Consider the following 17,744-nt stretch of genomic DNA (forward strand, 5'->3'; position numbering starts at 1 on the left):
CAGGACTGAAGCAGGTCTGAAGCAGGACTGAAGCAGGTCTGAAGCAGAACTGAAGCAGGACTGAAGCAGGTCTGAAGCAGGTCTGAAGCAGGTCTGAAGCAGGTCTGAAGCAGAACTGAAGCAGGTCTGAAGCAGGACTGAAGCAGGTCTGAAGCAGGTCTGAAGCAGGTCTGAAGCAGGACTGAAGCAGGTCTGAAGCAGGTCTGAAGCAGGTCTGAAGCAGGACTGAAGCAGGTCTGAAGCAGGTCTGAAGCAGGACTGAAGCAGGTCTGAAGCAGGACTGAAGCAGGACTGAAGCAGGTCTGAAGCAGGACTGAAGCAGGTCTGAAGCAGGACTGAAGCAGGACTGAAGCAGGACTGAAGCAGGTCTGAAGCAGGTCTGAAGCAGGACTGAAGAAGGTCTGAAGCAGGTCTGAAGCAGGACTGAAGCAGGACTGAAGCAGGACTGAAGCAGGTCTGAAGCAGGACTGAAGCAGGACTGAAGCAGGTCTGAAGCAGGACTGAAGCAGGTCTGTAGCAGGTCTGAAGCAGGTCTGAAGCAGGACTGAAGCAGGACTGAAGCAGGTCTGAAGCAGGACTGAAGCAGGTCTGAAGCAGGACTGAAGCAGGTCTGAAGCAGGACTGAAGCAGGTCTGAAGCAGGTCTGAAGCAGGACTGAAGCAGGTCTGAAGCAGGTTTGAAGCAGGACTGAAGCAGGTCTGAAGCAGGTCTGAAGCAGGACTGAAGCAGGTCTGAAGCAGGTCTGAAGCAGGTCTGAAGCAGGACTGAAGCAGGACTGAAGCAGGTCTGAAGCAGGACTGAAGCAGGACTGAAGCAGGACTGAAGCAGGTTTGAAGCAGGACTGAAGCAGGTCTGAAGCAGGTCTGAAGCAGGACTGAAGCAGGTCTGAAGCAGGTCTGAAGCAGGTCTGAAGCAGGACTGAAGCAGGACTGAAGCAGGTCTGAAGCAGGACTGAAGCAGGACTGAAGCAGGTCTGAAGCAGGTCTAAAGCAGGTCTGAAGCAGAACTGAAGCAGGTCTGAAGCAGGTCTGAAGCAGGTCTGAAGCAGGACTGAAGCAGGTCTGAAGCAGGACTGAAGCAGGTCTGAAGCAGGTCTAAAGCAGGTCTGAAGCAGGTCTGAAGCAGAACTGAAGCAGGTCTGAAGCAGGACTGAAGCAGGTCTGAAGCAGGTCTGAAGCAGGTCTGAAGCAGGTCTGAAGCAGAACTGAAGCAGGTCTGAAGCAGGACGGAAGCAGGTCTGAAGCAGGTCTAAAGCAGGACTGAAGCAGGTCTGAAGCAGGACTGAAGCAGGACTGAAGCAGGACTGAAGCAGGTCTGAAGCAGGTCTAAAGCAGGTCTGAAGCAGGTCTGAAGCAGAACTGAAGCAGGTCTGAAGCAGGACTGAAGCAGGTCTGAAGCAGGTCTGAAGCAGGTCTGAAGCAGGACTGAAGCAGGTCTGAAGCAGGACTGAAGCAGGTCTAAAGCAGGTCTGAAGCAGGATTGAAGCAGGTCTGAAGCAGGTCTGAAGCAGGACTGAAGCAGGTCTGAAGCAGGACTGAAGCAGGTCTAAAGCAGGTCTGAAGCAGGATTGAAGCAGGTCTGAAGCAGGTCTGAAGCAGGACTGAAGCAGGTCTGAAGCAGGACTGAAGCAGGTCTGAAGCAGAACTGAAGCAGGTCTGAAGCAGGACTGAAGCAGGACTGAAGCAGGACTGAAGCAGGACTGAAGCAGGACTGAAGCCGGTCTGAAGCAGAACTGAAGCAGGACTGAAGCAGGTCTGAAGCAGGACTGAAGCAGGTCTGAAGCAGAACTGAAGCAGGACTGAAGCAGGTCTGAAGCAGGTCTGAAGCAGGTCTGAAGCAGGTCTGAAGCAGAACTGAAGCAGGTCTGAAGCAGGACTGAAGCAGGTCTGAAGCAGGTCTGAAGCAGGTCTGAAGCAGGACTGAAGCAGGTCTGAAGCAGGTCTGAAGCAGGTCTGAAGCAGGACTGAAGCAGGTCTGAAGCAGGTCTGAAGCAGGACTGAAGCAGGTCTGAAGCAGGACTGAAGCAGGACTGAAGCAGGTCTGAAGCAGGACTGAAGCAGGTCTGAAGCAGGACTGAAGCAGGACTGAAGCAGGACTGAAGCAGGTCTGAAGCAGGTCTGAAGCAGGACTGAAGAAGGTCTGAAGCAGGTCTGAAGCAGGACTGAAGCAGGACTGAAGCAGGACTGAAGCAGGTCTGAAGCAGGACTGAAGCAGGACTGAAGCAGGTCTGAAGCAGGACTGAAGCAGGTCTGTAGCAGGTCTGAAGCAGGTCTGAAGCAGGACTGAAGCAGGACTGAAGCAGGTCTGAAGCAGGACTGAAGCAGGTCTGAAGCAGGACTGAAGCAGGTCTGAAGCAGGACTGAAGCAGGTCTGAAGCAGGTCTGAAGCAGGACTGAAGCAGGTCTGAAGCAGGTTTGAAGCAGGACTGAAGCAGGTCTGAAGCAGGTCTGAAGCAGGACTGAAGCAGGTCTGAAGCAGGTCTGAAGCAGGTCTGAAGCAGGACTGAAGCAGGACTGAAGCAGGTCTGAAGCAGGACTGAAGCAGGACTGAAGCAGGACTGAAGCAGGTTTGAAGCAGGACTGAAGCAGGTCTGAAGCAGGTCTGAAGCAGGACTGAAGCAGGTCTGAAGCAGGTCTGAAGCAGGTCTGAAGCAGGACTGAAGCAGGACTGAAGCAGGTCTGAAGCAGGACTGAAGCAGGACTGAAGCAGGTCTGAAGCAGGACTGAAGCAGGTCTGAAGCAGGTCTAAAGCAGGTCTGAAGCAGAACTGAAGCAGGTCTGAAGCAGGTCTGAAGCAGGTCTGAAGCAGGACTGAAGCAGGTCTGAAGCAGGACTGAAGCAGGTCTGAAGCAGGTCTAAAGCAGGTCTGAAGCAGGTCTGAAGCAGAACTGAAGCAGGTCTGAAGCAGGACTGAAGCAGGTCTGAAGCAGGTCTGAAGCAGGTCTGAAGCAGGTCTGAAGCAGAACTGAAGCAGGTCTGAAGCAGGACGGAAGCAGGTCTGAAGCAGGTCTAAAGCAGGACTGAAGCAGGTCTGAAGCAGGACTGAAGCAGGACTGAAGCAGGACTGAAGCAGGTCTGAAGCAGGTCTAAAGCAGGTCTGAAGCAGGTCTGAAGCAGAACTGAAGCAGGTCTGAAGCAGGACTGAAGCAGGTCTGAAGCAGGTCTGAAGCAGGTCTGAAGCAGGACTGAAGCAGGTCTGAAGCAGGACTGAAGCAGGTCTGAAGCAGGTCTGAAGCAGGTCTGAAGCAGGACTGAAGCAGGTCTGAAGCAGGACTGAAGCAGGTCTGAAGCAGGTCTGAAGCAGGACTGAAGCAGGACTGAAGCAGGTCTGAAGCAGGACTGAAGCAGGTCTGAAGCAGGTCTGAAGCAGGTCTGAAGCAGGACTGAAGCAGGACTGAAGCAGGACTGAAGCAGGTCTGAAGCAGGACTGAAGCAGGTCTGAAGCAGGACTGAAGCAGGACTGAAGCAGGACTGAAGCAGGTCTGAAGCAGGTCTGAAGCAGGACTGAAGAAGGTCTGAAGCAGGTCTGAAGCAGGACTGAAGCAGGACTGAAGCAGGACTGAAGCAGGTCTGAAGCAGGACTGAAGCAGGACTGAAGCAGGTCTGAAGCAGGACTGAAGCAGGTCTGTAGCAGGTCTGAAGCAGGTCTGAAGCAGGACTGAAGCAGGACTGAAGCAGGTCTGAAGCAGGACTGAAGCAGGTCTGAAGCAGGACTGAAGCAGGTCTGAAGCAGGACTGAAGCAGGTCTGAAGCAGGACTGAAGCAGGTCTGAAGCAGGTCTGAAGCAGGACTGAAGCAGGTCTGAAGCAGGACTGAAGCAGGTCTGAAGCAGGTCTGAAGCAGAACTGAAGCAGGTCTGAAGCAGGACTGAAGCAGGTTTGAAGCAGGACTGAAGCAGGTCTGAAGCAGGTCTGAAGCAGGACTGAAGCAGGTCTGAAGCAGGTCTGAAGCAGGTCTGAAGCAGGACTGAAGCAGGACTGAAGCAGGTCTGAAGCAGGACTGAAGCAGGACTGAAGCAGGTCTGAAGCAGGACTGAAGCAGGTCTGAAGCAGGTCTAAAGCAGGTCTGAAGCAGGTCTGAAGCAGAACTGAAGCAGGTCTGAAGCAGGTCTGAAGCAGGTCTGAAGCAGGACTGAAGCAGGTCTGAAGCAGGACTGAAGCAGGTCTGAAGCAGGTCTAAAGCAGGTCTGAAGCAGGTCTGAAGCAGAACTGAAGCAGGTCTGAAGCAGGACTGAAGCAGGTCTGAAGCAGGTCTGAAGCAGGTCTGAAGCAGGTCTGAAGCAGAACTGAAGCAGGTCTGAAGCAGGTCTGAAGCAGGTCTGAAGAAGGACTGAAGCAGGTCTGAAGCAGGACTGAAGCAGGTCTGAAGCAGGTCTAAAGCAGGTCTGAAGCAGGTCTGAAGCAAAACTGAAGCAGGTCTGAAGCAGGACTGAAGCAGGTCTGAAGCAGGTCTGAAGCAGGTCTGAAGCAGGACTGAAGCAGGTCTGAAGCAGGACTGAAGCAGGTCTGAAGCAGGTCTGAAGCAGGTCTGAAGCAGGACTGAAGCAGGTCTGAAGCAGGACTGAAGCAGGTCTGAAGCAGGTCTGAAGCAGGACTGAAGCAGGACTGAAGCAGGTCTGAAGCAGGACTGAAGCAGGTCTGAAGCAGGTCTGAAGCAGGTCTGAAGCAGTACTGAAGCAGGACTGAAGCAGGACTGAAGCAGGTCTGAAGCAGGTCTGAAGCAGGACTGAAGCAGGACTGAAGTAATTTGCGGATTGTTGACATTTCTGAGGATGCTCAGGGTGAAGATGTGGTGAAGTATATGGAATCTGGATCCCCAAATATCTCAAACTTCCAACAGAAGCTGGGAAAATAAAGATTGATCGTGCACATCGCTTCCTGGATCCCAAACCAGCCCTGATCCCAGACTCTACAATTATCAAAAGATAAAGGAGGCGGTGTTTTCCTTGTGTGAGAAATTACTTTATTCCAGATGAAATGAGAGCGTTGCTGGTGTGGTCCAGAATGTTGTGCTCAATGGTCTTATAGTGAGAGTCATGTGGTGCCTGAGGTTCCTGTACAGGTCTTATACTGAGAGTCATGTGGTGCCGGGGGTTCCTGTACAGGTCTTATACTGAGAGTAATGTGGTGCCGGGGGTTCCTGTACAGGTCTTATACTGAGAGTCATGTGGTGCCGGGGGTTCCTGTACAGGTCTTATACTGAGAGTCATGTGGTGCCGGGGGTTCCTGTGCAGGTCTTATATTGAGAGTCATGTGGTGCCTGAGGTTCCTGTACAGGTCTTATACTGAGAGTCATGTGATGCCTGAGGTTCCTGTACAGTTCTTACTGCAGATGACAGACGCTTGAGTCATGAGGAGGAAGTGAAGAATCCCTGGGTCAAATCTGTTCTTACAACATGGAAGGAGCTGATCAGAACAAACTAAACACAGATGTTACAAACTTAAACTGGTAAAGTTTTATGACCAAAGGTTTTGTACCAATAGAACTGAGCTGAGACTTAAGGTCTGGAGGACAAAAGGTCTAAAGGTTTTTCACCAGATGTAAAAGAGAATCACATGACCTGTATAACCTCCGACCTTTATAACCTCCGACCTTTATAAACTCCGACCTTTATAACCTCTGACTCAGATGTTTATCAAGGCTTAAAAAGCAGAACTTTCAAGAGGAACAATATCTAATGTCTATAAATCCATTTTTAATCTGGACAAATACTAAATATATGAAAAACAAATGAAAGAGAATCTCATGTTGTTTTGACTGATGAAGAGTGGGAGGAGCCAGAAGAGCCCCTCCCACATTCATGCCCTTATTTGGTCAGAAACGACAACTTTCTTCCTAACTCCAGGTCAAAGGTCAAAGGTCAAAGGTCTCATTCTTCACAAATGCAACTGTTGTAGAAACAGCGCCACCAGGAGGTGAACCACTGTCACATGACCTGGGACTGTCCTGTCAATCACACATATGTGAGTGAAGTTCACCACGCTCTGATACAGCATTTACCCCTGAACTATACTACTATGAACTCCTGCCATGGACACAAGACATGGATACTTTACAATGTACTTTACAATGTACTTTACAATGTACTTTAGAGTGTACTTTAGAGTGTACTTTACAATGTACTTTACAATGTACTTTAGAGTGTACTTTAGAGTGTACTTTACAATGTACTTTACAATGTACTTTACAATGTACTTTAGAGTGTACTTTACAATGTACTTTAGAATGTACTTTAGACTGTACTTTAGAATGTACTTTAGACTGTACTTTAGAATGTACTTTAGAATGTACTTTAGACTGTACTTTAGAATGTACTTTAGACTGTACTTTAGAATGTACTTTAGAATGTACTTTAGAATGTTCTTTAGAATTTACTTTACAATGTACTTTACAATGTACTTTACAATGTACTTTAGAATGTGCTTTAGAATGTACTTTAGACTTTACTTTAGAATGTACTTTAGAATGTACTTTAGAATGTACTTTAGAATGTACTTTAGAATGTACTTTAGAATGTACTTTAGAACGTACTTTAGAATGTACTTTAGAATGTACTATAGACTGTACTTTAGAACGTACTTTAGAATGTACTTTAGACTGTACTTTACAATGTACATTAGAACATACTTTAGAATGTACTTTACAATGTACTTTAGAACATACTTTAGAATGTACTTTAGAATGTACTATAGAAGGTACTTTAGACTGTACTTTAGAACGTACTTAAAAAGGTACTTTAGAATGTACTTTAGAATGTACTTTAGAATGTACTTTAGAATGTACTTTAGAATATACTTTAGAATGTACTTTAGAATGTACTTTAGAAAGTACTTTAGAATGCACTTTAGAATGTACTTTAGAATGTACTTTAGAATGTACTTTAGAAAGTACTTTAGAATGCACTTTAGAATGTACTTTAGAATGTACTTTAGAATGTACATTAGAAAGTACTTTAGAATGCACTTTAGAATGTACTTTAGAATGTACTTTAGAATGTACTTTAGAATGTACTTTAGTATGTACTTTAGAATGTACTTTACAATGTACTTTAGAATGTACTTTAGAATGTACTTTAGAATGTACTTTAGAATGTACTATAGAATGTACTATAGAATGTACTTTTGGAAAGTTCTTTTGGAAAGTACTTTTAGAACGTACTTTCGGAACCTACTTTTGGAACGTACTTTTGGAACGTACTTTTGGAAAGTACTTTAGGCAGTAGAAAAAAAGACCATTACAAAGAAATGGATGAAACAAACTTCACCAACGATCAAGGACTGGACTGAGATAGGGACAGACCTCAGACAAATGGAAAAAAGACATTCAGACTTAATTAAAAAATGGACAAATTTCACCAAATTTACTTTTTATTTTGATTTGATTGGGCCGTGAATGTCGTTTTAATTTTATCATTGTCTAGTTGACATTTATTTTATTTTGAATTTAGCTCTCTGGTCACGTTCTCTGTCTGTTCTATGTTTTACGTTAATATATATTTTTTCAATTAAAAATTAAAATTAGAACCGGGACTGAACTGGGTCTGAACCAGGTGTAACGCCGTACCGAGGACATGTGGCGTGGACTTGAACTCTTGGACCAGCAGGTGGCGTGCTCCTTTGGGGATCTCTAGGATTTTCAGGAAACCTAAAAAAAAACAAAATAGAGTGAGGGTGCCCTCTAGTGGTTAGTGATTCTACAGTGTCGTATTATTCTTCTACAGTGTCGTAACGTTCTACAGTGTCGTATCGTTCCTCTACAGTGTCGTATCGTTCTTTTACAGTGTCGTATCGTTCCTCTACAGTGTCGTATCGTTCTTCTACAGTGTCGCATTGTTCCTCTACAGTGTCGTATCGTTCTCCAGTGTCGTATCGTTCTCCAGTGTCGTATCGTTCTTCTCCAGTGTCGTATCGTTCTACAGTGTGATATCGTTCTACAGTGCCGTATCGTTTTTCTACAGTGTCGCATTGTTCTTCTCCAGTGTCGTATCGTTCCTCTACAGTGTCGTATCGTTCTCCAGTGTCGTATCGTTCCTCTACAGTGTCATATCGTTCTACAGTGCCGTATCGTTTTTCTACAGTGTCGCATTGTTCTTCTCCAGTGTCGTACCGTTTTTGCGTGCGCTCCGGGTGAAGTTGCCTTTGATGACTTTACAGCTGGAGTTGTCTCCTCCACAGACGCCACATCGATCCTGGGTTTTGTCCGAGGCGATCTGTCCGTCACAGCCCACGTGCTGAAGACACAGTTTTAAACTCAAATATTTCAATCTGAACCTGAAAATACATTTTAAATGAAAATAAATATGATATGATGAATGTCATATGGACCTCACACTCTCCTCGCACGCAGACGCTGTGTTGATCTTCATATGAACACAAAGTCCCATCATGCACCACTCTGCCCATGTCCACCATGGCGCCCATTTCCATGGAAACGCAGAAGAGACGACATCGCTCATCAGCTGAATGCCAAATGTGTCAAAGTGAGTAAAGTGCGAATAATGTATATTATTAACATAAAGCACAGCCTGCACTTACGGTCCGGGTGCTGCAGGGGGAGCCAGTGGTGTTTGGTTCCATTGTGCTCGAAGAACGGATTCCACACTTTACACTGCTCTGCCCTGAAGAAAGTCAAGCTTTAGCCACGGTTAGCACAAAGCACACCACAGTTCGTACCAACGATACGCTCGTACCAACGATACGCTCGTACCAACGATACGCTCGTACCAACAATTTGCTCGTATAAACGATACGCTCATACCAACGATACGCTCGGACCAACGTTAAGCTCGGACCAACAATACGCTAGGACCAACGATACGCTCGTACCAATGATAAGCTCGAACCAACGATACGCTCGTACCAACGATACGCTCGTACCAACGATACGCTCGTACCAACGATACGCTCGTACCAACGATTCGCTCGGACCAACAATACGCTAGGACCAACGATACGCTCGTACCAATGATAAGCTCGAACCAACGATACGCTCGTACCAACGATACGCTCGTACCAACGATACGCTCGTACCAACGATACGCTCGTACCAACAATTCGCTTGTACCAACAATTTGCTCGTACAAACGATACGCTCATACCAACGATACGCTCGGACCAACGTTAAGCTCGTATCAAATATTCGCTCGTACCAACGATACGCTCGGACAAACGATTCGCTCGTACCAACGATTCGCTCGTACAAACGATAGGCTCGTACAAACAATACGCTTGTACCAACGATACGCTCAAACCGATACGCTCGTACCAACGATACGCTCGTACCAACAATTCACTTTTACCAACGATACGCTCGTACCAACGACTCGCTCGTATCAACGATTCGCTCGTACCAACGATTCGCTCGTACCAACGATACGCTTGTACCAACGATACGCTCGTACCAACGATAAGCTTGTATCAACGATTCGCTCTTACCAACGATTCGCTCGTACCAACGATACGCTCGTACAAACGATACGCTTGTACCAACGATACGCTCGTACCAACGATACGCTCGTACCAACGATACGCTCGTACAAACGATACGCTTGTACCAACGATACGCTCAAACCGATACGCTCGTACCAACGATACGTTCGTACCAACAATTCACTTTTACCAACGATACGCTCGTACCAACGATTCGCTCGTACCAACGATACGCTCGTACCAACGATACGCTCGTACCAACGATACGCTCGTACCAACGACTCGCTCGTACCAACAATTCACTTTTACCAACGATACGCTCGTACCAACGATTCGCTCGTACCAACGATACGCTCGTACCAACGATAAGCTTGTATCAACGATTCGCTCTTACCAACGATTCGCTCGTACCAACGATACGCTCGTACAAACGATACGCTTGTACCAACGATACGCTCGTACCAACGATACGCTCGTACCAACGATACGCTCGTACAAACGATACGCTCGTACCAACGATACGCTCGTATCAATGATACGCTCGTACCAACAATTTGCTTGTACCAAAGATACGCTCGTACCAACGATATGCTCGTATCAGTGATTAGCTCTTACAAACGATTCGCTCGTACCAACGATAAGCTCATAACAACGATTCGCTCGTACAAACGATACGCTCATACCAACGATATGCTCGGACCAACGTTAAGCTCGTATCAAATATTCGCTCGTACCAACGATACGCTCGTACCAATGATAAGCTCGTACCAACGATACGCTCGTACCAACGATACGCTCGTACCAACGATAAGCTCGTACCAACGATTCGCTCGTACCAATGATAAGATCGTACCAACGATACGCTCGTACCAACGATACGCTCGTACCAACGATACGCTCGTACCAACGATAAGCTCGTATCAACGATTCGCTCGGACCAACGATTCGCTCAGACCAACGATACGCTCGTACCAACGATTCGCTCGTACCAACGATTCGCTCGTACCGACGATACGCTCGTACCAACGATAAGCTCGTATCAACGATTCGCTCGTACCAACGATTCGCTCGTACCAACGATACGCTCGGACCAACGATTAGCTCGGACCAACGATACGCTCCGTCCGACGATTCGCTCGGACCAACGATACGCTCGTACAAACGATACGCTCGTACCAATGATACGCTCGTACCAATGATACGCTCGGACCAACGATACGCTCGTACCAACGATACGCTCGTACCAACGATTCGCCCGGACCAGCGATACGCTCGTACCAACGACTCGCTCGTACCAATGATACGCTCGTACCAACGATAAGCTTGTATCAACGATTCGCTCTTACCAACGATTCGCTCGTACCAACGATACGCTCGTACAAACGATACGCTTGTACCAACGATACGCTCGTACCAACGATACGCTCGTACCAACGATACGCTCGTACAAACGATACGCTCGTACCAACGATACGCTCGTACCAATGATACGCTCGTACCAACAATTTGCTTGTACCAAAGATACGCTCGTACCAACGATATGCTCGTATCAGTGATTAGCTCTTACAAACGATACGCTCATACCAACGATATGCTCGGACCAACGTTAAGCTCGTATCAAATATTCACTCGTACCAACGATAAGCTCGTACCAACGATTCGCTCGTACCAATGATAAGCTCGTACCAACGATACGCTCGTACCAACGATTCGCTCGTACCAACGATAAGCTCGTACCAACGATTCGCTCGTACCAATGATAAGCTCGTACCAACGATACGCTCGTACCAACGATACGCTCGTACCAACGATAAGCTCGTACCAACGATTCGCTCGTACCAACGATACGCTCGTACCAACGATACGCTCGTACCAACGATACGCTCGTACCAACGATACGCTCGTACCAACGATAAGCTCGTATCAACGATTCGCTCGGACCAACGATTCGCTCAGACCAACGATACGCTCGTACCAACGATACGCTCGTACCAACGATAAGCTCATACCGACGATACGCTCGGACCAACGTTAAGCTCGTATCAAATATTCGCTCGTACCAACGATACGCTCGGACAAACGATTCGCTCGTACCAACGATTCGCTCGTACAAACGATAGGCTCGTACAAACGATACGCTTGTACCAACGATACGCTCGTAGCAACAATTCGCTTTTACCAACGATACGCTTTTACCAACGATACGCTCGTACCAACGATAAGCTCGTATCAGTGGTTCGCTCTTACAAACGATTCGCTTGTACCAACGATACGCTCGAACCAACGATACGCTCGTACCAACGATACGCTCGTACCAACGATAAGCTCGTATCAACGATTCGCTCTTACAAACGATTCGCTTGTACCAACGATACGCTCGTACCAACGATAAGCTCGTATCAGTGATTCGCTCGTACAAACGATTCGCCCGTACCAACGATACGCTCGTACCAACAATACGCTCGTACCAACGATTCGCTCGTACAAACGATAAGCTCGTATCAACGATTCGCTCGTACCAACGATTCGCTCGTACCAACGATACGCTCGTACCAACGATTCGCTCGGACCAACGATACGCTCGGACCAACGATACGCTCGTACCAACGATGCGCTCGTACCAACGATTCGCTCGTACCGACGATACGCTCGTACCAACGATAAGCTTGTATCAACGATTCGCTCGTACCAACGATTCGCTCGTACCAACGATACGCTCGGACCAACGATTAGCTCGGACCAACGATACGCTCCGTCCGACGATTCGCTCGGACCAACGATACGCTCGTACAAACGATACGCTCGTACCAATGATACGCTCGTACCAACGATACGCTCGGACCAACGATACGCTCGTACCAACGATACGCTCGTACCAACGATTCGCCCGGACCAGCGATACGCTCGTACCAACGATACGCTCGTACCAACGATTCGCTCGTACAAACGATACGCTTATACCAACGATACGCTCGGACAAACGATAAGCTCATATGAACAATTCGCTCGTACAAACGATACGCTCGGACAAACGATTCGCTCGTACCAACGATTCGCTCGTACCAACGATACGCTCGTACAAACGATACGCTCTTACTAACGATTCGCTCATACCAACGATACGCTCGGACCAACGATACGCTCGGACCGACGATACGCTCGGACCAACGATTCGCTCGTACAAACGATAAGCTCGTATCAACGATTCGCTCGTACCAACGATTCGCTCGTACCAACGATACGCTCGTACCAACGATTCGCTCGGACCAACGATACGCTCGGACCAACGATACGCTCGTACCAACGATGCGCTCGTACCAACGATTCGCTCGTACCGACGATACGCTCGTACCAACGATTCGCTCGTACAAAAGATACGCTCATACCAACGATACGCTCGGACCAACGATAAGCTCGTATCAAATATTCGCTCGTACCAACGATACGCTCGTACCAACGATACGCTTGTACCAACGATACGCTCGTACCAACGATACGCTCGTACAAACGATACGCTCATACCAACGATACGCTCGGACCAACGATAAGCTCGTATCAAATATTCGCTCGTACCAACGATACGCTCGGACAAACGATTCGCTCGTACAAACGATACGCTTGTACCAACGATACGCTCGTAGCAACGATACACTCTTACCAACGATACGCTCGGACCAACGATTCGCTCGGACCAACGATATGCTCCGTCCGACGATTCGCTCGGACCAACGATACGCTCGTACAAACGATACGCTCGTACCAACGATACGCTCGGACCAACGATACGCTCGTACAAACGATACGCACGTACCAACGATTCGCTCATACCAACGATACGCTCGGACCAACGATAAGCTCGTATCAAATATTCGCTCGTACCAACGATACGCTCGGACAAACGATTCGCTCGTACAAACGATACGCTTGTACCAACGATACGCTCGTAGCAACGATACACTCTTACCAACGATACGCTCGGACCAACGATTCGCTCGGACCAACGATATGCTCCGTCCGACGATTCGCTCGGACCAACGATACGCTCGTACAAACGATACGCTCGTACCAACGATACGCTCGGACCAACGATACGCTCGTACAAACGATACGCACGTACCAACGATTCGCTCGTACCAACAATTTGCTCGTACCAACGATTCACTCGGACCAACGATACGCTCGTACCAACGATATGCTCGTACCAACGATTCGCTCGTACAAACGATACGCTCATACCAACGATAGGCTCGTACAAACGATACGCTCGTACCAACGATACGCTCGTACCAAAGATTCGCTGGTACCAACGATACGCTCGGACCGACGATACGCTCGGACCGACGATACGCTCGGACCGACGATACGCTCGTACCAACGATACGCTCGTACCAACAATACGCTCGTACCAATGATTCGCTCGTACCAACGATAAGCTCGTACCAACGATACGCTCGTACCAACGATTCGCTCGTACAAACGATACGCTCATACCAACGATACGCTCGGACCAACGATAAGCTCGTATCAAATATTCGCTCGTACCAACGATTCGCTCGTACAAACGATAGGCTCGTACAAACGATACGCTTGTACCAACGATACGCTCGTAGCAACGATACGCTCGTACCAACGATACGCTCGGACCAACGATTCGCTCGTACCAACGATACGCTCGTACCAACGATAAGCTCGTATCAGTGATTCGCTCGTACAAACGATTCGCTCGTACCAACGATAAACTCATAACAACGATACGCTCGTAGCAACAATTCGCTTGTACCAACGATACGCTCGGACCAACGATTCGCTCGTACAAACGATACGCTCATACCAACAATACGCTCGGACCAACGTTAAGCTCGTATAAAATATTCGCTCGTACCAACGATTCGCTAGTACCAATGATAAGCTCGTACCAACGATACGCTCGTACCAACGATAAGCTCATAATAACGATACGCTCGTACCAACAATTCGCTCGTACCAACGATACGCTTGTACCAATGATACGCTCGTAGCAACGATACGCTCGTACCAACGATACGCTCGTAGCAACAATTCGCTTTTACCAACGATACGCTTTTACCAACGATACGCTCGTACCAACGATAAGCTCGTATCAGTGGTTCGCTCTTACAAACGATTCGCTTGTACCAACGATACGCTCGAACCAACGATACGCTCGTACCAACGATACGCTCGTACCAACGATAAGCTCGTATCAACGATTCGCTCTTACAAACGATTCGCTTGTACCAACGATACGCTCGTACCAACGATAAGCTCGTATCAGTGATTCGCTCGTACAAACGATTCGCTCGTACCAACGATACGCTCGTACCAACAATACGCTCGTACCAACGATTCGCTCGTACAAACGATAAGCTCGTATCAACGATTCGCTCGTACCAACGATTCGCTCGTACCAACGATACGCTCGTACCAACGATTCGATCGGACCAACGATACGCTCGGACCAACGATACGCTCGTACCAACGATGCGCTCGTACCAACGATTCGCTCGTACCGACGATACGCTCGTACCAACGATAAGCTTGTATCAACGATTCGCTCGTACCAACGATTCGCTCGTACCAACGATACGCTCGGACCAACGATTAGCTCGGACCAACGATACGCTCCGTCCGACGATTCGCTCGGACCAACGATACGCTCGTACAAACGATACGCTCGTACCAATGATACGCTCGTACCAACGATACGCTCGGACCAACGATACGCTCGTACCAACGATACGCTCGTACCAACGATTCGCCCGGACCAGCGATACGCTCGTACCAACGATACGCTCGTACCAACGATTCGCTCGTACAAACGATACGCTTATACCAACGATACGCTCGGACAAACGATAAGCTCATATGAACAATTCGCTCGTACAAACGATACGCTCGGACAAACGATTCGCTCGTACCAACGATTCGCTCGTACCAACGATACGCTCGTACAAACGATACGCTCTTACTAACGATTCGCTCATACCAACGATACGCTCGTACCAACGATACGCTCGTACCAAAGATTCGCTGGTACCAACGATACGCTCGGACCAACGATACGCTCGGACCGACGATACGCTCGGACCAACGATACGCTCGGACCAACGATTCGCTCGAACAAACGATAAGCTCGTATCAACGATTCGCTCGTACCAACGATTCGCTCGTACCAACGATACGCTCGTACCAACGATTCGCTCGGACCAACGATACGCTCGGACCAACGATACGCTCGTACCAACGATGCGCTCGTACCAACGATTCGCTCGTACCGACGATACGCTCGTACCGACGATAAGCTCGTATCAACGATTCGCTCGTACCAACGATTCGCTCGTACCAACGATACGCTCGGACCAACGATTAGCTCGGACCAACGATACGCTCCGTCCGACGATTCGCTTGTACCAACGATACGCTCGTACCAAGGATACGCTCGTACCAACGATACGCTCGTACCAAAGATCCGCTGGTACCAACGATACGCTCGGACCGACGATACGCTCGGACCGACGATACGCTCGGACCGACGATACGCTCGTACCGACGATACGCTCGTACCAACGATACGCTCGTACCAATGATTCGCTCGTACCAATGATAAGCTCGTACCAACGATACGCTCGTACCAACGATATGCTCATACCAACGATACGCTCGTACCAACGATACGCTCGTACCAACGATTCGCTCGTACAAAAGATACGCTCATACCAACGATACGCTCGGACCAACGATAAGCTCGTATCAAATATTCGCTCGTACCAACGATACGCTCGTACCAACGATACGCTTGTACCAACGATTCGCTCGTACCAACGATATGCTCGTACCAACGATACGCTCGTACCAACGATACGCTCGTACAAACGATACGCTCATACCAACGATACGCTCGGACCAACGATAAGCTCGTATCAAATATTCGCTCGTACCAACGATACGCTCGGACAAACGATTCGCTCGTACAAACGATACGCTTGTACCAACGATACGCTCGTAGCAACGATACACTCTTACCAACGATACGCTCGGACCAACGATTCGCTCGGACCAACGATATGCTCCGTCCGACGATTCGCTCGGACCAACGATACGCTCGTACAAACGATACGCTCGTACCAACGATACGCTCGGACCAACGATACGCTCGTACAAACGATACGCACGTACCAACGATTCGCTCGTACCAACGATTTGCTCGTACCAACGATTCACTCGGACCAACGATACGCTCGTACCAACGATATGCCCGTACCAACGATTCGCTCGTACAAACGATACGCTCATACCAACGATACGCTCGTACAAACGATACGCTCGTACCAACGATACGCTCGTACCAAAGATTCGCTGGTACCAACGATACGCTCGGACCGACGATACGCTCGGACCGACGATACGCTCGGACCGACGATACGCTCGTACCAACGATACGCTCGTACCAACAATACGCTCGTACCAATGATTCGCTCGTACCAACGATAAGCTCGTACCAACGATACGCTCGTACCAACGATTCGCTCGTACAAACGATACGCTCATACCAACGATACGCTCGGACCAACGATAAGCTCGTATCAAATATTCGCTCGTAACAACGATACGCTCGGACAAACGATTCGCTCGTACAAACGATAGGCTCGTACAAACGATACGCTTGTACCAACGATACGCTCGTAGCAACGATACGCTCGTACCAACGATACGCTCGGACCAACGATTCGCTCGTACCAACGATACGCTCGTACCAACGATAAGCTCGTATCAGTGATTCGCTCGTACAAACGATTCGCTCGTACCAACGATAAACTCATAACAACGATACGCTCGTAGCAACAATTCGCTTGTACCAACGATACGCTCGGACCAACGATTCGCTCGTACAAACGATACGCTCATACCAACAATACGCTCGGACCAACGTTAAGCTCGTATAAAATATTCGCTCGTACCAACGATTCGCTAGTACCAATCATAAGCTCGTACCAACGATACGCTCGTACCAACGATAAGCTCATAATAACGATACGCTCGTACCAACAATTCGCTCGTACCAACGATACGCTCGTACCAACAATTCGCTCGTACAAACGATACGCTTGTACCAATGATACGCTCGTAGCAACGATACGCTCGTACCAACGATACGCTCGTACCAACAATACGCTCCTACCAACAATACGCTTGTACCAACGATAAGCTCGTATCAGTGATTCGCTCGTACAAACGATACGCTCATACCAACGATACGCTCGGACAAACGATAAGCTCGTATGAACAATTCGCTCGTACC

General features: G+C 48.5%; 1 protein-coding gene across 1 annotated transcript in view; it reads right to left on the minus strand.

Annotated features, from left to right (window-relative positions):
- Positions 1 to 17,744, minus strand: part of LOC140372545 (A disintegrin and metalloproteinase with thrombospondin motifs 2-like) — a gene marked incomplete at its 5' end in the record, with an annotated part of 315,752 nt that overhangs the window by 34,320 nt on the left and 263,688 nt on the right. The window contains 4 exons of the mRNA XM_072459676.1: positions 7,563 to 7,643; positions 8,106 to 8,229; positions 8,324 to 8,457; positions 8,534 to 8,616. Of these exons, the coding sequence (XP_072315777.1) occupies positions 7,563 to 7,643; positions 8,106 to 8,229; positions 8,324 to 8,457; positions 8,534 to 8,616 (422 nt within the window). The remainder of the gene's footprint in view (positions 1 to 7,562; positions 7,644 to 8,105; positions 8,230 to 8,323; positions 8,458 to 8,533; positions 8,617 to 17,744) is intronic.

The sequence above is a fragment of the Eucyclogobius newberryi genome, unplaced genomic scaffold (genome assembly GCF_026437365.1).
Source record: "Eucyclogobius newberryi isolate DKJ021-1_F unplaced genomic scaffold, fEucNew1.0.hap1 SCAF_25, whole genome shotgun sequence".
Lineage (NCBI taxonomy): Eukaryota > Metazoa > Chordata > Actinopteri > Gobiiformes > Gobiidae > Eucyclogobius > Eucyclogobius newberryi.